General features: G+C 51.8%; 3 protein-coding genes and 1 pseudogene across 3 annotated transcripts; 2 read left to right on the top strand and 2 right to left on the bottom strand.

Annotated features, from left to right (window-relative positions):
• Positions 1 to 377: 377 nt before the first annotated feature.
• Positions 378 to 2,763, bottom strand: LOC101766897 (isoflavone 2'-hydroxylase). The gene is made up of 2 exons (XM_004981631.4): positions 1,722 to 2,763; positions 378 to 1,122 (listed from the first exon to the last, which is right to left on the bottom strand). Exons 1-2 carry the CDS (start codon positions 2,667 to 2,669, stop codon positions 499 to 501), a joined length of 1,572 nt encoding a protein of 523 aa, XP_004981688.1. The 5' UTR covers positions 2,670 to 2,763; the 3' UTR covers positions 378 to 498.
• Positions 2,764 to 8,040: 5,277 nt separating this feature from the next.
• LOC101766476 lies at positions 8,041 to 10,128 on the bottom strand (annotated as a pseudogene).
• Positions 10,129 to 15,467: 5,339 nt separating this feature from the next.
• LOC101766071 (isoflavone 3'-hydroxylase) lies at positions 15,468 to 17,578 on the top strand. Its single transcript, XM_004981630.2, has 2 exons — positions 15,468 to 16,520; positions 16,696 to 17,578. Exons 1-2 carry the CDS (start codon positions 15,468 to 15,470, stop codon positions 17,308 to 17,310), a joined length of 1,668 nt encoding a protein of 555 aa, XP_004981687.2. The 3' UTR covers positions 17,311 to 17,578.
• Positions 17,579 to 19,197: 1,619 nt separating this feature from the next.
• Positions 19,198 to 21,358, top strand: LOC101765655 (isoflavone 3'-hydroxylase). Its single transcript, XM_004981629.2, has 2 exons — positions 19,198 to 20,218; positions 20,500 to 21,358. The coding sequence occupies exons 1-2, from the start codon at positions 19,286 to 19,288 to the stop codon at positions 21,112 to 21,114; spliced, it is 1,548 nt and encodes a 515-aa protein (XP_004981686.1). The 5' UTR covers positions 19,198 to 19,285; the 3' UTR covers positions 21,115 to 21,358.
• The last annotated feature ends 232 nt before the right edge of the window (positions 21,359 to 21,590 follow it).

Below are 21,590 nucleotides of genomic sequence, written 5' to 3'. Positions count from 1 at the left end.
GAGGATAAGACGAGGTACGGTGCTATCTCGGTCGATTGGGAGTTGGGACGTTAGCAGATTGGCGGTGTTGTGGAGGGACAGTGACTTGAACTAGTGGGGCCTTGAAACCGGCTGCCCATTGGCTCATCCGCCGCCTCCTTGCCTCCTTGGCCTCGGCCACCAAGATCAGTGGCTACGTGTCCTTCGCGTAGTAGAACGGGACGGAACATCCCGGCCACACCAACAAAATGTGTCCGACTCCGAGTGGACGGTAATCTCGAGCAAAGCCGAAATGATGCCGAGCCGAACGGATCAGGCCGAGGCTGCACTAGAAACTTATCAGACTTTCAGGCCGTTTTCAGCCCATATATCTTTTCTGCGAGAGTGAGTGCAAGCTGTTGCTGGTAGAATACTTGCATTAGATGTAAAATACTGGTAGTACAAGTATAAAGCACACGGTAATACGGTATCAATAGATTCGTCTTCGAATCAAGCTTGCTGCCACTCGCAGACGACAGTTCACAGCTCCTGGAGGACACGAAGCATGCCCTGGCGCGGCTTGCACATTGCCTCCAGAGGGACGTCCCTCGGGAGCGTGATCCCGACCCCTTCGGCCATGTCAACCCCGGCGGCGCCGCCGACCGCGCCCCAGTCGAAGCACTGGATCAGCGTCCCGAGCACCAGCCCCAGCGTCCGCAGCGCGAGGGCCTCCCCGGGGCACTTGCGCCGCCCCATCCCGAACGGCATCATGAACAGCCCGTCGGCGGCGCCGCCGCCCGCCTCGAACCTCTCCGGCCTGAACGCCGCCGGGTCCGCCCACATCCCCGGGTCCCTGTGGATGGCGTACACGTTGACGAGCAGCATGGTGCCGGCGGGAACGTGATGGCCGCCGACGGCGCAGTCCGCGGTGGACTCGTGCGGGATCAGCGTCGGCACGACCGGGTACAGCCGGAGCGTCTCGCTGATGATGCACTGGAGGTAGCCCAGGCGCGGCACGTCGTCGGCGTTGAGCAGGCGGGAGGGCCCGACGCAGGCGTCGATCTCGGCCTGCGCTTTCTTCAGCGCCTCGGGGTGGTTTAGGAGCAGCGACATGGCCCATTCCGCCGTCGTCGACGTTGTCTCGGCTCCCCCGCTGAACATGCTCTACAAATTGGCGGAGACAAAACGGGCGTGGTATTAGTCAGCAGCGTTTGTTGCTGTCACCTTTTTTAATTATTTGATGGCAGCGTTGCTGTCACTCGTGATTTTGGGTGCCAATGACAGGGATTGCCGATATATGTCACGACATGGCTCAAAACGTCTCTCCGGAAAGCTACCTGCTACCGTAACGTAGATTTTGTGACATGCTGGGCTGTCCCAGCCAAGTGATAAGGTCAGGATATTATATTAGTAAAATATGATGTGGCGTAGTATCTGTTTTTCAGATAATGTGATGTTGCATATTTATATCTATCTATCTTTTTTTTTAAGAAAAACATCTATCTATCTATCTATCTATCTATCTATCTATCTATCTAGTAACCGATACGAGAAAAGCAACTTTGTTATGGTTGCTGATTTTGGATAAACGCTCTACAAGCTAGTTGATCTATGCCAACGTTTATCTCGTGCAACATGATGAAAATTGACCCAGCAGCACTAACCAATCCATCAATCACTGTGACACTTAAAACTGTAGCAACCAGAGATCTACAGTGCATAAAGGGCTAGAGCAAAGAGAACAAGGATGGAGAAGCACTCACAGAGCACAGAGCCATGATGGTGGTATCCGTGTAGACCTCCGGCTCTGACTTCTGCAAAGAGAGCAGCACGCCAATCATGCTCTTATTCTTCTCGCTCTCGTCGTCGTCCAGCCTCCGTCGCTCCGCGTCGATGAGCCGCCGCAGGAACGCGTCCCTCGCGGTCACCGCGGCCAGGATCTTGCTCCTCACGCCGAACACGTCGAACCACCGCAGCACCGGCAGGTAGTCCCACTTGTTGGACGCGCTGAGGAGCGGGATGAACACGTCCAGCGCCTTCATGAACTCCTGCGCCTCCGGCGATATGTCCGTGTCGGCGTCCGCCTCGGTGCGGGACGTCTTGGTCCGCGCGATGACCTCCATCAGGGCGCTGAGGGAGACCTCGAACAGCCGCCGCTTCAGCTCGACCCTCGCGGCGCCGCCGGGGGCGGCCGCGGCGGACCGGAACATTCTCCGCGCCATGGCGCGCACCTCGACGGAGATGACGGGGAGCATGCAGCTCACGCGGTGCGCAGACAGGAGCTGCACCGTGGCGACGCGGCGGAGGTTTCGCCAGTAGGAGCCGTAGCCGCACATCGGGAGGGTGGCGCCGCCGAAGGAGATGAGCAGCAGCGAGGGGAAGCGCGGGCGGTTCGCGAAGCAGACGTCGTGCTCGGTGAAGCACTCCCTGGCGTGGGCGGCGGAGGACACCACCACGGTCTCCCGCGACCCGAGCCGGAGGGAGAACACGGGACCGTAGCGCTCGGCGAGGCGCGCGAGCGCGGCGTGGATCGGCTTCCCGAGGAGGTGGAGGTGGCCGAGGACCGGGATGGCGGGAGGGCTCGGTGGCAGCCGCTGCATCTCCTTGTTCTTGCCATTGATCTTGCGGTGGCGGTCGCTGCCGAGGAGGCGGTGGAGCGAGAAGAGGAAGAGGAACGAGAGGATGGCCGCGACATAGGCTGCCGGCTCCATGGATTCCGTGTGCTGGGGATCGGAGTGACTGGATATTCTCAGGAACTCTATTCATTGTCGTGTATATATGGTGTAATAGTGATGGGCACCAGGCACGGCACAATCTGCCAATCTGGCATCCAAGGGCACCCGCAATGAATGGATGTAGATAGGCTCTCTGTAAGTGATCCATGTCATCAGTCCATCCTACGTGGAAGTAATTAAACGAGGAGAGAGAGCGCAGCTCTCTACAGACCTGGCGAGAGCCGATCGACAGAAATCGAGGTGCTTGTCGACCGCGCAACGACGCACAAGCGACCCAGCTGCCGCTAATCGACGCGTATTCTCGCCCAGACGGGATCGAGTGCTCCCCCTCCCCGCGCCGGCAAGATCCCCTTTCTTCCTCGCGGCCACATCGTCCTCGCGCCGTGCGTCTTCCTGCGCGCGCGATGCAAATCGATCCATCTCCCCATGGAGAACTGCGCGCCAAATACATACTGCCAGCGCGCCAAATCCTTGCGCTTGCCGTCTCGCCTCCCCTTGTTGCCTCGCCTGCGCGCCAAATCGCCCCCTCGTTGCATCGCTAGCGCGCCAAATCCATCTCCTTTCTCGTGCTCGCGCGCGCAGTCCCGGCCCTCTCATATTCCTACCCACAGCAGCCTTGCAGTATATCCATCTCTAGGTGTGAAATCTAATTTGATATGTACCATGTTGAACCTGACGCATGGATCAAAGTTGCGTCAATGCATCTTTCTCCTTTAGTTGCTTGTTGGTTTCAGTCCATTGAGCGCAAATATCCCGATCTGAGTTGGCGGCACTTGTGCAAGCTGCTTCATGAGCGCTTTAGCAAGAATCAGCACCAGCTTTTGATTAGGCAATTGTTTCGCATTAAGCAAAATGATAGTGTAGCTGAGTATATTGAGCAATTTTCTAGCCTTGTAGACCAGCTATCTGCTTATGAGTCTGACGGATCCTTTATATTTCACTACTCGATTCATAGATGGGTTACGTGATGAAATTCGAGAATACTTGTACAACGTCCTACAGACCTGGATACTGCTTGTACTCTTGCACTTATGCAGGAAGTATAGGAGCTGTTCAATGTGGAAGAGATTGATGCCAGACCTGAAGTGGAGAACTCCTCCGATGAGCAGTTGTTCTTAGCTATATCAAATGAGGCTGTATCTGGTGGTGAAGCCAAGAGGTCTATGCAGTTGATGGGATTGATGCAGAGTGTGGATGTTCATATTCTCATTGATTCTGGCAGTACTAATTCTTTCATCAGTCAGAAGACTGTTGATAAGTTGGCTAACCTCAACTTGAGTGGCGCTTGTTCAAGTCAAGGTGGCCGATGGAGGTATCATGCAATGTTCATCTGCTGTCCCTGAGGCTGAGTGGAGTATTCAAGGGTATTCTTTCAAACAGGAGTTGAAGGTATTGCCTCTGCAGTCCTATGACCTCATTTTGGGAATGGATTGGCTTGAAAGCTTTAGCCCCATGAAAGTGCATTGGCGTCACAAGTGGATCGTAATTGCTTATAATGGAGCCACAACGGTGTTACAAGGGATTTTACCAGAGTATGCTGAAGAGTTACTCATCCAGATTACTTCTGTTCAAGAAAATCCAGAAGTTCAAGCTGAATCAGAGTTGCCTCCTGAAATCTCTTAATTAATTGTGCAATTTGAAGTGGTATTCTCTACTCCTGGGTCTCTGCCCCCTGTTAGAGCTTGTGATCACAGTATTCCTTTGATTGCTGGAGCAAGACCTTTCAACATAAGGCCTTACAGGTATCCACCTACTCTCGAAGACGAAATTGAAAGGCAAGTTGCTGATATGATTACATTGGGCATTATTAGGCCAAGTTCTTCTGCATTTTGCTCTCCTGTGTTACTTGTCAGAAAGAAGGATGGCACTTTCAGATTCTGTGTGGACTATGGATATTTGAATGCTTTAACCATCAAAGGCAAATTTCCTATTCCTGTGTTTGATCAACTCATGGATGAGCTGGTTGGTTCACAACTCTTGACTTGATTTCTGGCTATCATCAAGTGAGGTTGAAGCCTGGAGAGGAATATAAAACTGCCTTTCAAACTCACCATGGACAATTCGAATTTTTGGTCATGGCTTTTGGACTTTCTGGAGCTCCTGGTACTTTCCAGGGAGCAATGAACACTACTCTATCTCCGTTACTGAGGAAGTGTGTTATTGTGTTCTTTGATGACATCCTTATCTACAACAAGTCCTTTGATGAGCATATGGTGCATTTGAAGGAGGTTCTGACATTATTACAGCGGGACCAATGGCATGTGAAATTGTCCAAATGTAAGTTTGCTCAGCGGAAAATTTCTTACCTTAGTCATGTGATTAGTGAAGATGGTGTGTCTACTGATATAACTAAGGTTGAAGCAGTGGTTAATTGGCCTGTTCCTACATGTCAAGGAATTGAGGAGTTTTGTAGGTCTTGCTGGGTATTATAGAAAGTTTGTTAAGCACTTTGCAGTTATTGCCAAGCCTTTAACTGAATTGCTAAAAAAGGGAGTCATTTTTGTGTGGACACAAGATCATGAAGTGGCCTTTACAACCTTAAAGCAAGCTCTTAGCACCGCTCCTGTGTTGGCACTACCAGACTTCACCAAGCAATTTTGTCTTGAAACTGATGCTTGCAAGAATGGAGTTGGGGCTGTTTTGCTGCAAGAAGGTCATCCTTTAGCCTTCATCTGTAAGCCATTAGGAGTGAAAACTCAGGGACTTTCTACTTATAAAAAGGAGTACCTAGCCATACTAATTGCAGTAGAACAATGGAGATCTTACTTGTTGCATGGTGAATTTATTATCTTTACTGATCAGAAGAGCTTAGTTCATCTAAATGAACAAAGGCTTAATACCCCTTGGCAACAAAAGGTATTCACCAAGCTGCTAGGAATGCAATACAGAATTATTTATAAGCAAGGCACTGATAATAGAGTAGCTGATGCCTTGTCAAGGTGAGCTCATGATAATGCAGACTTATTATCTATTTCTATTTGTACACCTCAATGGAGTCAAACTGTCATTGATGGTTACTTTATGGATGATGAAGCCAAGGGCATGATAACCAAGCTGGCAGTTGATGGTGCATCTGTTCCCAATTTTTCTCTGCATGATGGTGTGCTTAAGTTTAAATGAAGGATTTGGGCTGGGCAATAACACTAGCTTACAGCAATCTATCCTGAAAGCGATGCACAGTTCGGCTATTGGGGGACATTCGGGTTTTCCTGTCACTTATCATAGAATTAAACAGCTGTTTGCTTGGCCTGGTATGAGAAAGAGTGTACATGCCTTTGTTTCTGCATGTTTTGTATGCCAGCAGGCCAAACCAGAGAGGGTGAAATATCCTGGCCTATTACAGCCATTGCCTGTGCCAGCTGGAGCATGGCAGACTATAAGCATGGATTTTGTGGAGGGCCTTCCATTCTCTGGTGGTAAGAACTGTGTACTTGTGGTGGTAGATAAGTTTTCCAAATTCAGCCATTTCATTCCTATGAAACATCCTTTCACAGCTGCATCTGTTGCCAAAGTATTCATGCAACATGTTTATAGGCTTCATGGTATGCCATCTGTTATCATCTCTGATAGAGATAAAATTTTTACCAGTCAACTATGGAAAGCCTTATTTTCTCTTGCTGGTGTTACTTTTAGCATGAGTTCTGTCTACCATCCTCAGTCTGACGGTCAGACTGAACGAGTTAATCGGTGCATGGAGACTTTCTTGAGATGTTTTGTGAATGTTTGTCCTGGCAAATGGGTGGACTGGATTTATTTGGCTGAACATTTTAATATAATTCCAGTTGGCATTCAGCTCTTGGTTTTTCTCCATTTGAGTTACTGTATAGGTACTCTCCTAAGCATTTTGGCATTGACACTCTCTCTGCATGCCCTGTTCCTACTTTGGGTGAATGGCTGCAAGAAAAGGTTGTTATGACTGAGTTGGTCCAACAACATCTTTCTAGAGCTCAGCATCGTATGAAGTTGCAAGCTGACAAGAATCATTCAGAGCGAAGTTTTTCCGTGGGTGATCTTGTTTATCTGAAGTTGCAACCATATGTGCAGTCATCATTAGCTCCACGAGCAAACCAGAAGTTGGCCTTTCGCTATTTTGGTCCCTTCAAGATTCTGTCCAAGGTTGGTTCAGTTGCGGACAAACTGGAGTTGCCATCAACTTCCGCAATTCATCCTGTTTTCCATGTCTCGCAATTGAAGAAAGTTGTGGCTACTTCTGTCGATATTGCTCAGTTACCTGTTGATCTGGATGGCCTACAATTCCCAGAGAAGATACTACAACACTGCATGGCCTCTGAAGGTATATCTCAAGTGCTGGTTAAGTGGTCTAGTATGCCTCACTCTCTGGCTACCTGGGAAGATTACACTGCTTTACATCAGCGCTTTCCACAAGCTCTTGCTTGGGGACAGGCAGGTTTGCTTCGAGGGGGGAATGTTAGTACAACGTCTACAGGCTTCTAAATACTAGTTTTCTCATTTCATGCTCCCCTGCAGTTGTACTTCTTGCACTCATTAAATGTTGAGATTCTACAGTTATCTATTTCCCAATGTGCCCACGAACTGATACTGTAGCATGAAGTCTTGTTTATTGTGTTAGTTTTCCTATGGCCACATATATGGTTACAGGGATGGTACTTATGATGGATCGTTGTCATTTGTATATGCGTGCAAACATTGAAAGCAGCTGTAGATATCTGTGTAGACTTACCATTGAGGTGGTTTACTATAAATCTAGTCTATAGCTGAGGTGTACATGTTTTATAGAGAGCACCTTACTTAACCATTGCGGGTGCCCTAAGCTTTGCACATACGTAATCCCTGACGTAAGTGGATGTGCCTTATATAGCTAGACACATGTAATAGTCTTCTAGAAGCTATAAACTACTGTCCAGCGTGATGCCCAGGTGATAGTTGCTGCTCTCTGATATTGGCCAGGGGCAATCTAATAATGTCCATAAAATAATCGTTAATTGAACCATGGTACCTTTAAATCGTTGTAAAAAAACTACTCTAATGTTAAATCTCATACCAGCGTTTCTGATGGCTACGACACCTAAGTATATAGTCATATCTGTATGAATGTATCGAGATTTGTATTTTGTGATGGTGGTATATGAGAGGAACAAGTCAGGTGCTTATGGTTTCCTACCACCAATGAGTAGTCAATTGTATACCGTAATTGCAGTCCGTTTATACACACATACGAGATACAATAATCATCATTTTTTGTTAGATAAAGAAGGAATCTTTAACACATCTAATGTATCAATAAAGAAGGAATCTAATTAATGTAACTCAACATTGCTTTAAGGTTTGGGTTAGTAGATAAAAAATTGTATAAGATCGATCATAAAATGCATCCAGCTTTATAAAAGCCATCCCGGTGGTTATTACTTATGCAAATGCTACGATGTCTGCGACGATTTAACATCGTATCCATCTTTTATATATAAACTCGATGTGTTAATTAAACGCGCTAGATCATCACAGCTTCTGCAGGACGTCAAGCATAGCTTGGCGCGGCCTGCACATGGCCTCGAGAGGAACAGCTCTGGGGAGTGTAATCCCGACCCCTTCGGCCATGTCGACCTCGGCGCCGCCGACCGTGTCCCAGTCGAAGCACTGGATCAGCGTCCCCAGAACAAGCCCCAGCGTCCGCAGCGCGAGCGTCTCCCCGGGGCACTTGCGCCGCCCCATCCCGAATGGCATCAGCAGCCGCCCTTCGGCGCCGCCGCCCTCGAACCGCTCGGGCCTGAACGCGGCCGGGTCCGCCCACGCAGCGGGGTCCCTGTGGATGGCGTACACGTTGACGAGCAGCATCGTGCCTGCGGGCACGAGGTGGCCACCGACCGCGCAGTCCGCAGTAGACTCGTGCGGGATCAGCGTCGGCACGACCGGGTACTGCCGGAGGGTCTCGCTGACGATGCACTGGAGGTAGCCGAGGCGCGGCAGGTCGTCGGCGCCGAGCAGGCGGGAGGGCCCGACGCTGCCTGCTCGGCGCCGACGCAGGCGTCGATCTCGGCCTGCGCTTTCTTCAGAGCCTCGGGGTGGTTCAGCAGCAGCGACATCGCCCATTCCGCCGTGGTCTCCGTCCCCGCAGTGAACATGCTCTGTAAAAGAAAGGAAAGACACGGACAGGGTCGTGTCAGAGGGCGACGTTACTGTCACTCTTCACTCGTGGCTGTGGTTGGCGTTGACGCTCATGGCAACATACGCTAGAGATTCCTTTGAATAGCATTTCACTGACGTGACATGCTGGAGTGCCCGGACCAGGTGCTACATGTTTTTTTTTTGAAACGAATCCAGGTGCTTCATGTGGTGATACACTAGTGGTTGGCAGTTGCCGATCTTAGACAAAACATGTACCACGGGTTAGTTAATCCGCCATAGTTTTTCTTCAGGTGTCTGGACTGCAAGGAATTGGATCTATTTTTGGCTGGTTCATGGTAGAGCTCGGATGCTTCTCTCTTTCCACATCCAAATGGACCCAGCACCAATCAACAGATCCTTGTGGTAAGTGAAACTTTTGTAGCAGTAAAGAAAGTGAAAATGACCGACCCAAGAAGATGAAGAAGAAGCACTTACAGAGCACAGAGCCATGATTACGGTATCCGTGTACACATCCGGCTCCAGACTTCTGCAGAGAGAGCAGAACGGAAATCATGCTCTTCTTGTCGTTCTCGCCGCCGCCGTCGAGGCTCCGGCGCTCCGCGTCGATGAGCCGCCGCAGGAACGCGTCCCTTCTGCCCACCGCGGCCACGATCTTCTTCCTCGCGCCGAACACGTCGAACCACCTTAGCACCGGCAGGAGGTCCCACACGCTGGCCGCGTCGACCAGGGGAATGAACTCGTCCAGCGCCTTCTTGAACTCCTGGGCCTCCGGCGACGTGTCCGTGTCGGCGTCGGCCTCCGCACTGGACGCCTTCGTCCGCGCGATCGTTCCCATCAGGGCGCTGAGGGAGACCTCGAACAGCCTGCGCTTCAGCTCCACCCTCGCGGCGCCGCCGGGGGCGGCCGCGGCGGTGCGGTACGTCCTGCGCACCATGGTGCGCACCTCGCCGGAGATGACGGGGGACATGCATCTGACGCGGTGCGCGGACAGGAGCTGAACCGTGGCGACGCGGCGGAGGTTGCGCCAGTGCGGGCCGTAGCCGCACGTCGGGAGCGTGGTGCCGTCGTAGGAGATGAGCAGCAGCGATGGGAAGCGCGGGCGGTTCGCGAAGGTCACGTCGTGCTCGGTGAAGCACTCCCTGGACCGGGATGGCGGGAGGGCTAGGTGGGAGCCGGCCGCTGCTTGTTCTTGATCTTGCCATTGATCTTGCTGCCGTGGCCGGCCGCCTCGGAGGCGGTAGAGCGAGAAGAGGAAGATGATGGAGAGGATGGCGACGTAGGCTGGCTCCATGTTTTTGGGGCTAGGAGTGAGATTCTCAGGACTTATGTGTGCTGTGGTCTATGTGTGATGGACTGATGGGGTTTTGTAAGTTTTCGTTTTTACTGTAGTTTAGCTTATGCAATCCCTGACGTAAGTGGAAGTGCATGATAGGTCCAAGTGTTAGTCTTCTAGAAGCCGTACTGTGCTGTTCTACTAAGGTGGGGGTTGTCGGGCACGTCCCTTTGCAATAACAAGGTATCTAGTGCTAGTACGGTGAACACAAATCTAGTGATATCAATTTATAAAATAAAAACTACGAATTAATAGTGTAATTATCGGTTAGGTGTTATCATAACACAAATAAAATTAGCTTCATAGTAGTCCCAACCTAGAAACTATTAGCCAGTTTCTCTAAATGTCACATCAAAAAACACTTGTTCTAGGAACTACACGGTACAATGAATAGGGTTTTGAATGAGGCGAGAGGTTGGAAAATTAGGGTTATTAAGAGGTGTGTTATTAGTTTATATATGAAAGTTGTTGGGCGGCACTAAGTGTCGAGCTAGCGTCCCAAGCACGACACGTGTTACGGACACAGGCATGATGGTGACCGTGCCATGGGCCGGTCCATCGGGTCTGTATTTTTTTTTTCCAATTTTGGACTGCCCTTACAATTTAAAATGAACGAAGGGAGTAACTAATATTATGTTTTTTTTTCCGAAACGAATCAACCTGGAGAGTTGCTGATTATATTAAAAAGAAGATGAAGTCCAGACTGGACGATAACAACAAAGAAAAAATAACGCAAACACTGATAGATTGGATTGGGTCCTCAACGCCTGCCACACCATACCCTCACACGCAACTCAACTCTACAACACATCGATCGGTTAGATTGGGACATCAACACGCACCGAACTCAACTCCTCTTAATACCTCGGTGATAGAACCAAAGCCTTACCACAGCCCGTACCACCATACACATGGTCAAGAAGTCGTCGATTCCTCCCAGCGTAACCTAGCGTCGACGTTGAACCGAGAAGCAGACTGCACCGCACCGATAAGGCCACCGCCATGCAGGACCTTCCGCCGTAGTGCCGCTGTAACATCACTCTCCACCTGACAGGGTGATAAAACCGAATCCGAACCTCTCGCAGGCTGCCTTGCAGTCGCCACCACGATAACACAACGCGCGGGGGCCTTGCCACATCCGCCGTTGGACTCTGCCTCTCTCTCGTCACCTCAAACAGACACCGCGCGCGGGAGCCTCACCACGCCCGCCGCAGTTTTCACGTCCCGGATCCGTTTCTTTAGTCACTGTCAGAGTGTTGGGCGATATTGCCCCGCTCCCCACGATCTCCATTGATCAGCCAAACCGCCGCAGAGTGTCGACCTCGTCTCGTTGCTTCACCCTCGTACATAGTCTTCTCCACCGTGACAACAAGCCAGAGAAGTCGCTTACGCCGTTTTCCGATGATGTACCGTACCGGATAGCCCAGCCAAGCTAAGCAACCTGCCGTGGTCCACTACAAGTCTAGTCGTTCCACGCTGCCATTGCCGCAAGCGCCGTCCTCCGATGTAGTCTCACACCATACTGACCGCTGCGAAGCAACGTCAGTCGCCGCGGTCTGCTGCGAGCAGAGAAATCCAACAACCATGCAAACAACCCCTGGCCACCACCATAACTTTGATCGCCTACACATGGGCTCGGCAACCCCCAATCAGCTCACCACGCGGCGTAGTTGCCACCATTGGTTATGGCCTCCCATGACAATGATTCAGCAGTGCCTCGAACCAAGTTAGGTCTCTAGAGACGACGCCTCCAAGGAGGGTACGACACCAATGGTGCCGCCATCGCTCGTCTAGGATCTGGACAAGGTCATCCAGAGAACCCCATGCAGTAGGGTCGTGATTCCAACATGACGCTCCCAATGAGGAAGACGACGTCCTAGGACGCCGCCGTCATGTCCACCAGCACGAAGGCTGGTGAGGGCTTTCGCCTGGAGCAATACAACCCCTCGCTGCATGTACGTGGTTCAGCACTCCCTGGCCACTGCTATGGCAACCCAGCCTAGGCAACGTCGCCGCCGCGCCTCCACTCGCCATGCCGCCGTACATCCACCTCCGTTTCTATCTCCGCCCTCCACCGCTGCCCATGCGCAGCACCCTCTGTCGCTTGCACCTCCTTGCCGGCGCCACACATCCGCTTGCCATTCCACCACCACATGGCTTGCAGCACACTCCTCCTAGCCGCACGCACTTCCCGGCTGCGCTCCTCCTGGCCGCCGCGCGCCTCCTGGCCGCTGCGCGCTCTCCCGGCTGCCACGTGTCTCCCGGCCACCGCGCGCTCATCCCGGTCGCCACGCACCTCCCGGCTGCCGCACGCTCTCCGAGCCGTGCTCCTCCCGGCCCTGTTCCTGCACGGGGCCTCGTCAGCCTTCCTCATCCCGCAGCCGCACTAGGCCACCCTCCTAGATCCACCAGAGCAAGCCACCGCGGTCGCCGCATCTCCTTCCCGCACGCGGCGCGCTGCTGGGCCGGCCATCTCCTCGTCGCCTCCACGCCTGGTCCAACCTCAGCCTACCTGAGCACTCGCCTAGGGGCCCATCGCCAGGTTCCAGCAACCTCATTGGCTCATCCACTTGCTCGTGCAGGCAACCGGTCAGTGGTGGCGCACAGGACTGGCAGCGGCACAGTTGCTCGCTCCAGGTCCACCGGCGCGTAGGTCCGGGAGGCGCTCGAGCTCCATCCCTGCGCGCGCTGCCGTGAGGGAGGACCTTGCCTAGAAGCACGCCAGCGTCGTGGATCCCTAGGAGCGTGTCGTCCACCGCCGCGCCCCGTCGTCAACGGATCCAACCTCGGGAACTGGATCCACACCCGCCGGTGCCGGATCCGGCCGTCCTTGCCGGCACTGCCGCGGGTCATCTCCCTGACGGCCAAGGCGGCCGCGCCCACCTGGCCACGAAGAGGAGGAGAAGGCTACCCCGCCACTGCCGTCATTGCAGGCTGCTCGGGCTTCTGGCGGTCGGCTCGAGCGGCGGCGCGGCGAAGGGGAGGGGGGGGAGTGGCAAAGGGGAGGGAGGGGGGTGGGAGCTGGCGCAAGCGTTCACCCACCCGTGTCGCCCGCGCGGGGATAACTTGATACTCGGACTTAACTAATATTATGTCTTAAGCATTAGTAATGTCACTAAAGCACTAATGAGAAAATGAAGAGAGCTATGTAGATGTTAGTGACTGTATGTTGTTGTCTGTGTGTAGTAGGGCTTTGGAAGATTTCGCTAGCTCTAGTTTGCTTGGTGAGAAAATAAAGAGAGCTATATATATAGATCTTATTGTAGTTTGCTTATGCAATCACTGACGTGTAAGTTGATAGCTCATGTGCTCTAGTATTCTAGAAGCTGTATTTTGCTTTTGCCAGGTGGGGTGACGCACACGTCCCTTTGCAATAACAAGGTACTGTATCTAATGCTGGTAGATCAGGGGGCAATGTTTATCGGGATTCCGCATCAACTCAGTAGTTGTCTGATAGAAGTAATTGGAGTAATATTTTAAGCAAGAGAGATCATGTCTTAAAGCACTGGATCATATTTTTTTTTTGAAAAAGGAGATATATACACTTGTTGGGTGAGCATCATCCCAACTTTTGCTCGAATATATCTCCTCAAAAACAGGTCAGAATGTACTTAAAAATGAAAAATACGAATTCCATCCTTTTCTGCAATGTGGTAGTGAACTGAAGGTTTTATTTCATGAATTGAGAATAGCTATGTACTTCCGTTAATTTTTCCAATAAAATTTTAATGGAGTTAATTTAGAGGATTTACTGAATTTTTTTAAGCTATATATCCTCAACTCAGCATATTACATTGCTGAAGGATAAGGGTACCCACAGGTTCCCACCGATTAGGATACTTGCCGGCCTGATATGTGGGTCCCGCCTGGCCATGGCATGCGGGGTAATACGTGAAATTCTGTGTGGCACAAGCTTGGAGGCCAGGCGAACAAATTCAGTTCGGAAATATCATGGGATACTTGTTGTAAACCAAATTGATTTCTTTGTAACAATTGACTAGGATTAGATCCTATCCGATTGTAATTCTAGGTCGTCAGCCTACGTAAGGCGGCCAGAGGCGCTCCCGAGGGCACGTTAACTCTTCGCACATATGATCAGCAATACAATCCACCAGAATACAAGACGTAGGGTATTACTCTTCGGAGGTCCGAACCTGTCTAAACCTTGCGTCCTGTATTATCATTCGAGTTCTTGTCTTACGATCTACTCCGCCTATAAATCTACCACTTGGGTAACCCCTGGTGGACTGCCGGTCACTAAATCCAACAATTACTAAGCAGAGATTAGACGGATGATTACATGGCATAAAGTGCCACTAGATGGTACTAAACTATTGTTAAATTAAGGTGGCGCCGGTTTAGTTAGTTAGGAATTGATTTGTGCCAAATTAAACATGAGGGATGAATGTCACGCTTTTACGATAGTGAGGGATGAAAAATACACCTTTTCCCTTCCTCTCAATCGAATCCAATAATAGACGACCACATGTCCACGAGGAAAGTACCTTCGAAATTTATTTAGCGGTTCAATGACTATGGCGAATGGGGCCTATTCGATCCAGATTTTATATGTGTGAGACATATTTATGGATGATGGGCCATTTCCTGACGATAGCCCATTATATTTCTGGTCAACAGCTGATGCAAGAATCTGTACAGCCAAATGCATGAAGAATCGATGATTGCAGTTGCAGCAGTTCTCTTGAGTTTCTTCACGACGCATTGACTAAAGCAAGACTAAACACACATCGATCTATCAACCCTCACGTTTCCTGACGCCTTGTTATGTGACTTCGTCACAAGCTCACGTTCACCGATGACCACGCTACTCCAGGACACCTGACTCGAGTGGCCTCTCCCAGCCAATACGCACGGCGCAGTGATTTTGCTCACCTTGAATTTGTATTCACCTGCTGGCATTAGTTGCAGCAGAATCGTCTGATTAGGATCCTTTTGGTATGATCTCGGAAGAAAAAATCCCGCAAAACTCATTAAACTAATCCTTCCTTGCTTCCGAAGCAGTAGGCCAGTCGCACACAGATCTTGCAGTGCGAGTTGGCCTCTGCGAGCACAGGAAGAAGATGCCGACGGGTGCCGTCCTGGAAGGCGCAGTCAAACAGTGCTCTCGACTCGACGAACGCATCCACGCACCTCGCTTTCCCAGTTTCCTCCCCGACAGATCGCCCATATCCGGAGGCCGGAGCTGCACGAACCATCCTCCCCAAACGTCAGCCATTGCGTCTGCAAAAATTTAGAATGACAATCTTAGCCTCCAAGCACCTGTGGATCGGATCCACCTCGATGGGCGATGGACGCCTGAATCTTGGCGTATATATATGCAGCCATGCAGGATGCCGCCACATACAGACGCCAAGTTGCGATCAATCATTCAGAAGCTCGTCAACCACCGCTTCTCCTGTTCCACAGCCATGGATAAGGCCTACGTGGCCGTCCTCACCTTCGCCTTCCTCTTCGTGCTCCACTACCTCGTGGCCCGTGTTGGCGGCGGCGGCAACGGCGGCAAGGGAAATGGCAAGGGGAACAAGGCTGCGCGGCGGCTGCCTCCGAGCCCTCCAGCCGTCCCGTTCCTCGGCCACCTCCACCTCGTCAAGACGCCGTTCCACGCGGCGCTGGCACGCCTCGCCGCGCGCCACGGCCCGGTGTTCTCCATGCGCATGGGGTCCCGCCGCGCCGTGGTGGTTTCCGCGCCGGAGTGCGCCAGGGAGTGCTTCACGGAGCACGACATCGCCTTCGCCAACCGCCCGCTGTTCCCCTCGCAGAAGCTCGTGTCCTTCGGCGGCAACTCACTCTCCATGGCCAGCTACGGGCCCTACTGGCGCAACCTCCGACGCGTCGCCTCCGTGCAGCTCCTCTCCGCGCACCGGGTGAGCTGCATGTCCCCCGTCATCTCCGCCGAGGTGCGCGCCATGGTGCGCAGGATCAACCGCGCGGCCGCGGCCGCGGCCGGCGGCGCCGCGCGCGTCCAGCTGAAGCGCAGGCTGTTCGAGCTCTCGCTCAGCGTCCTCATGGAGACCATCGCGCAGACCAAGACGTCCCGCACCGAGGCGAACGCCGACACGGACATGTCGCCCGAGGCCCAAGTCTTCAAGCAGATCGTTGACGACGTCGTGCCGCATATTGGCACGGCCAACCTGTGGGACTACCTGCCAGTGCTGCGGTGGTTCGACGTGTTCGGCGTGAGGAACAAGCTCGTGGCCGCGGTGAACCGAAGGAACATGTTCCTGCGGCGACTCATCGATGCAGAACGGCGAAGAGTGAACGGCGGCGGCGATGAAAGTGAGAAGAAGAGCGTGATTGCCGTGCTGCTCTCTCTACAGAAGTCCGAGCCGGAGGTCTACTCCGATACCATGATCATGTCACTGTGCGCGGTGAGTGTTTTGAAACAATTAGCCTCCTTTATTTTTTAAATTTATGTCAAATCGATGTGACCTCTGTCGTCCCATAGTCCCATACTCCCATGTGACATAAATCAGCAGCGTCGCTGTCCTCTTTTCCTGAATGATTGAACCACGCTAACTGTCATTTTCTCCTTTTCCCGTGAAGAATTTGTTTGGCGCTGGGACGGAGACCACGTCGACCACGACAGAATGGGCCATGGCGCTCCTGCTGAATCACCCGGAGAAGCTCAAGAAGGCACAGGCCGAGATCGACGTGGTCGTGGGCACCTCCCGCCTCATCACCCCGGACGACGTGCAGCGTCTCGGCTACCTCCAGAGCATCATCAACGAGACGCTCAGGCTCTACCCGGCGGCGCCGCTGCTGCTGCCGCACGAGTCGTCCGCGGACTGCAAGGTGGGCGGCTACGACGTGCCCCGCGGCACGATGCTGCTCGTGAACGTGTACGCCATCCACAGGGACCCCGATGTGTGGGAGGACCCGACCGAGTTCAGGCCGGAGCGGTTTGAGGACGGCAAGGCCGAGGGCCGGCTGCTGATGCCGTTCGGGATGGGGCGGCGGAAGTGCCCCGGGGAGACGCTCGCGCTGCGGACGGTCGGGCTGGTGCTCGGCACGCTGATCCAATGCTTCGACTGGGACAGAATCGACGGCGCCGAGGTTGACATGACTGAGAGCGGCGGGCTCACCATCCCCATGGCCGTTCCATTGGAGGCCATGTGCAGGCCTCGTGCAGTTATGCATGATGTTCTTGAGGAGCTCTGATGTCTCCTATATAGTACTCTTCTTCTATATTGAGTAGCAGACTAGCAGTCCGCATATCTGACAGTGTGTGTGCGGCACCAAATAAGCTTATGAGCAGATCAACTTCCGTAATTTATATATTTTTAGAGGGTTTGTCTGAACTACATACCGGTGGTTGTTTGAAAGTAGATGGGGTCATTAGCAATTTGTATCTTCCGCAGATTGTCTTGTATAATTATCAGAGCGGTACAATGCAAAGTGGTTTTGTATTAAGTGTTTAAGATGATAATGCTATTAACATTTCATTAAGAACTTTATAGAAGAACTCTTATCTAAGCCTACAAGCGCATTTCCCTTTAGATGTGGCAAAAACTTACTAGTTTCCCCCGCGTAACTTCCATACCTAGAAGAGATTGTGCATTCCTTCAAATGATTTTCACTGAAGTGAATTATTCATTGTCGTGTTTTACAAGTACTCATTTCAAGTAAAATCCAATGTGAAATGACCATACACATGCCCCTATTAAATAATGTGATATAATCACATCTTCTTTCAAAGCATTTATTAGTTCGAGATGCGAGTGAAAATATGACACTAACTCTTGATATCTTAAATGGACAAACATTTTAAACATTTCCCCTGAGGCCATGAACAAAATAGCATAATGGAGGAAGCATTAGGTTTCGAGGTTGAGGAGAAATGTAAGGGCAGAAAATTGAGAGGAAATTATTAACATGTTTTGCACTCTTAGACGATTGCTTTTATGAAACATAGACGCAGATGCTCACTGAATTTTATTTAACCAGGTCTAATCCTGCACCACCATAGCATTATCATCTCTAAGAATCATTGCTTCTTTGGATCAATGTTGAAAAGTAACGAATAAACATGTAAAATTACATGGCATTAGATTCAATTGCATAATCTAATTTCACTTATCTCTAGTAATATTTACAAAATATTTTCAAATTTTTAGACCTAGTGAAAATGGAATCACTAGGCATGGACGGAAGTCAATTAACAAGAAGAACGATGGAAGCATGCACCCGCATGAGCTCTACTGACCAAACTAGTGCTCATTCTTTATTTATTAGTATCTACATATTGAAATTGACTTTTGGTCACGGTGTTTGTTGACTTTTGATCATGGTGTTTGACTACTCGTTTTATTCACAAAATTGTGTAAGTGCAATTTATTTTGTTCGTGACTTACTTTATGATCAAAGGTATTTTAAGCATGACCTAGTCTTTTGTATATTTAGAACAAATTTTTGAATAAGATGAATAGTCAAATACTGCAAGGAAAGTCAACAATGATAAATATTTCGACAGAGTATATACTTAATTGTCTTCAAGTACATTTCTTTGACTCTTAGTCACAATGATATCCTCAGCATACTCCAACTCTTTGAAGGCAATTAATAGTCACTGCCGCATGAGCCCACCTCTCACCAGGCCCACATGTACATATGCTGCAGTGGGCGTGGCTTTGCTCTTAGGAATCTTATATTCACCTAACCTAAATTACTTGTGAAAGAATCAGCAGCTCAGGATCACATGAATTAACTAATCCTACCCATCAAAAGTTTCTTGTTTTCCAAGGATGCACGTACAAAGTTTGGTGTTAGCCGTACGGATCTGGCAGTGCTAGTTGGCCTTTGAGCGGCCTGGAAGAAGCTTTGGACGGCGACCTCCAGGAAGACGCAACCAGACAGTGCTTAAAACATGCATCCACGCACCACAATAACGTGCAGATCCTGAGCTTAGTACACAGGAACCATCCTCCCTACACGTACGTCGTCAGCAATTGCGTACGCAAAATTATATGACAAACTTAGGCTTCAAGTCGTCGTAGATGATTAGATCCATGTCAACAACTCTCTTTAACCTTGGTGTGCGCCAGTGTGCGTGTGTATATATGCCACCATGAAGGATGGAGCACCATAGCATACAAAACAACAGCTTCCAATCGGCAATCGCTCAGAGACCTAAGCCATGGATAAGGCCTATATCGCCGTCGTCTCCGTCGCCTTCCTCTTCTTGCTCCACTACCTCTTGGGCCGCGGCGGCGGCCGCCGCAAGGGCAAGGGCGCGCAGCAGCTGCTGCCGAGCCCTCCGGCCGTCCCGTTCCTCGGCCACCTCCACCTCGTCAAGACGCCGTTCCACGCGGCGCTGATCCGCCTCGCGGCGCGCCACGGCCCGGTGTTCTCCCTGCGCATGGGCTCCCGCCGCGCCGTGGTGGTGTCCTCGCCGGAGTGCGCCAGGGAGTGCCTCACGGAGAACGACGTGTGCTTCGCCAACCGCCCGCGCTCCCCGTCGACGGGGCTCGTGTCCTTCGACGGCGCCATGCTCTCCATGGCCAGTTACGGCCCGTACTGGCGCAACCTCCGCCGCGTCGCCGCCGTGCAGCTCCTCTCCGCGCACCGCGTCGCCTGCATGACCCCCGTCATCTCCACCGAGGTGCGCGCCATGGTGCGGAGGATGGACCACGCCGCCGTGGCCGCGCCCGGCGGCGCCGCGCGCGTCCAGCTGAAGCGCAGGCTGTTCGAGCTCTCCCTCAGCGTCCTCATGGAGACCATCGCGCGGACCAAGACGTCGCGCACCGAGGCGAACGCCGACACGGACATGTCGCCGGAGGCCAACGAGTTCAAGCAGATTGTTGACCAGATCATCCCGTACCTCGGCACGGCCAACCGGTGGGACTACCTGCCGGTGCTGCGGTGGTTCGACGTGTTCGGCGTGAGGAACAAGATCCTGGACGCCGTGACCAGAAGGGACGCGTTCCTGAAGCGGCTCATAGACGCCGTGCGGCAGAGGCTGGACGACGGCAGCGAGAGCGAGAATAAGAGCATGATCGCCGTGCTGCTCACTTCGAAGAAATCGGAGCCGGAGGTCTACACGGATACCACCATCATGGCGCTTTGTACGGTGAGTGCTTGTTCTCCATTATTTACCTCACTTAAACGCCCATTTTCTTGGTTAAGTCATCAGCAGTTCGGATTGAATCTGTCAACACATTTACTTAAGTCCTTCGCAGTGACTGTAGTTGAGTGTGAACATCAACCAGTTGACCCAAATGTGATGCATATCACGAGCGACCGTCCCATTCTTCCCTTAATAATTGAAACAAATGGCCATTATTATATAGCAAAATTCAACGTCATTAAAGTAGTAGACCCTGACTGTCATTTTCTCCTTTTTCTATGAAGAACCTATTTGGCGCCGGAACGGAGACCACGTCGTCGACGACGGAATGGGCCATGTCGCTACTGCTGAACCACCCGGAGGCGCTCAAGAAGGCGCAGGCCGAGATCGACGCGGCCGTGGGCACCTCCCGCCTGGTCACCGCGGACGACGTGTCCCGCCTCACCTACCTGCAGTGCATCATCAGCGAGACGCTCCGCCTGTACCCGGCGGCGCCGCTGCTGCTGCCGCACGAGTCCTCCGCCGACTGCAAGGTGGGAGGCTACGACGTGCCCCGCGGCACGATGCTGCTCGTGAACGTGTACGCCATCCACAGGGACCCCGCGGTGTGGGAGGACCCGGCAGAGTTCAGGCCGGAGCGGTTCGAGGGCGGCAAGGCCGAGGGCCGGCTGCTGATGCCGTTCGGGATGGGGCGGCGCAAGTGCCCCGGGGAGACGCTCGCGCTGCGCACGGTCGGCCTCGTGCTCGGCACGCTGATCCAGTGCTTCGACTGGGACAGGGTTGACGGCGTCGAGGTTGACATGACCGAGGGCGGCGGGCTAACCATGCCCAGGGCCGTCCCGCTGGAGGCCATGTGCAGGCCTCGTGCGGACATGCGTCATGTGCTCCAGGAGCTCTGATGGGACGTCTCGCCTCTGGTACTCCGGTATACTACGGTAATAGTGGCCGTAGTACGCGTAGTGTGTGCTTTATATTGAATAAAGTGTAACCTCGTAATTAGGCGTAGAGTTGTTTGTAGTATGAACAACTAGCTGTTGTTCATGTGTATATGTGTTTATGCGATCTTGTTCTGATTAGTGATTACATTGTTTAACTGATTTTCGCGGAGTGAATGAAATGGATTTTCTTTTTGTTTCCTTGAAATGGAAGTGAATCCTTTTTTTTCAAGAAGGTCGGGAAAGTGATTCCACTGCCTTTGCTTCTTCCTTATACCATCGGCAGGGAAATGAGTGGACTATACTCACCTTTTTCTTTGCTTAGTTTGACGTCCGGGCTATAGCCGTCGAAGACCACGTATTCTCTGTTCTACTAACGTTGACAGCTGTTAGCACGTCATTTGTGAACTTGCGTGCCAATTGTGAACCACAAGTGTACG

This window comes from Setaria italica, chromosome IX, assembly GCF_000263155.2.
Source record: "Setaria italica strain Yugu1 chromosome IX, Setaria_italica_v2.0, whole genome shotgun sequence".
NCBI lineage: Eukaryota > Viridiplantae > Streptophyta > Magnoliopsida > Poales > Poaceae > Setaria > Setaria italica.
The sequence above is the reverse complement of the archived record's forward strand: the minus strand, read 5'-3'. Positions and strand labels throughout refer to the sequence as shown.

Excerpts from the sequence above, each read along its gene's own strand:
- LOC101765655 (XM_004981629.2), top strand. The coding sequence starts at position 19,286 with ATGGATAAGGCCTATATCGCCGTCGTCTCCGTCGCCTTCCTCTTCTTG. Across the intron at positions 20,219-20,499 it reads CCATCATGGCGCTTTGTACG|AACCTATTTGGCGCCGGAAC; the intron begins GTGAGTGCTTGT and ends TTTTCTATGAAG.
- LOC101766071 (XM_004981630.2), top strand. The coding sequence starts at position 15,468 with ATGCAGCCATGCAGGATGCCGCCACATACAGACGCCAAGTTGCGATCA. Across the intron at positions 16,521-16,695 it reads TGATCATGTCACTGTGCGCG|AATTTGTTTGGCGCTGGGAC; the intron begins GTGAGTGTTTTG and ends TTTCCCGTGAAG.
- LOC101766897 (XM_004981631.4), bottom strand. The coding sequence starts at position 2,669 with ATGGAGCCGGCAGCCTATGTCGCGGCCATCCTCTCGTTCCTCTTCCTC. Across the intron at positions 1,123-1,721 it reads CCATCATGGCTCTGTGCTCT|AGCATGTTCAGCGGGGGAGC; the intron begins GTGAGTGCTTCT and ends GCCAATTTGTAG.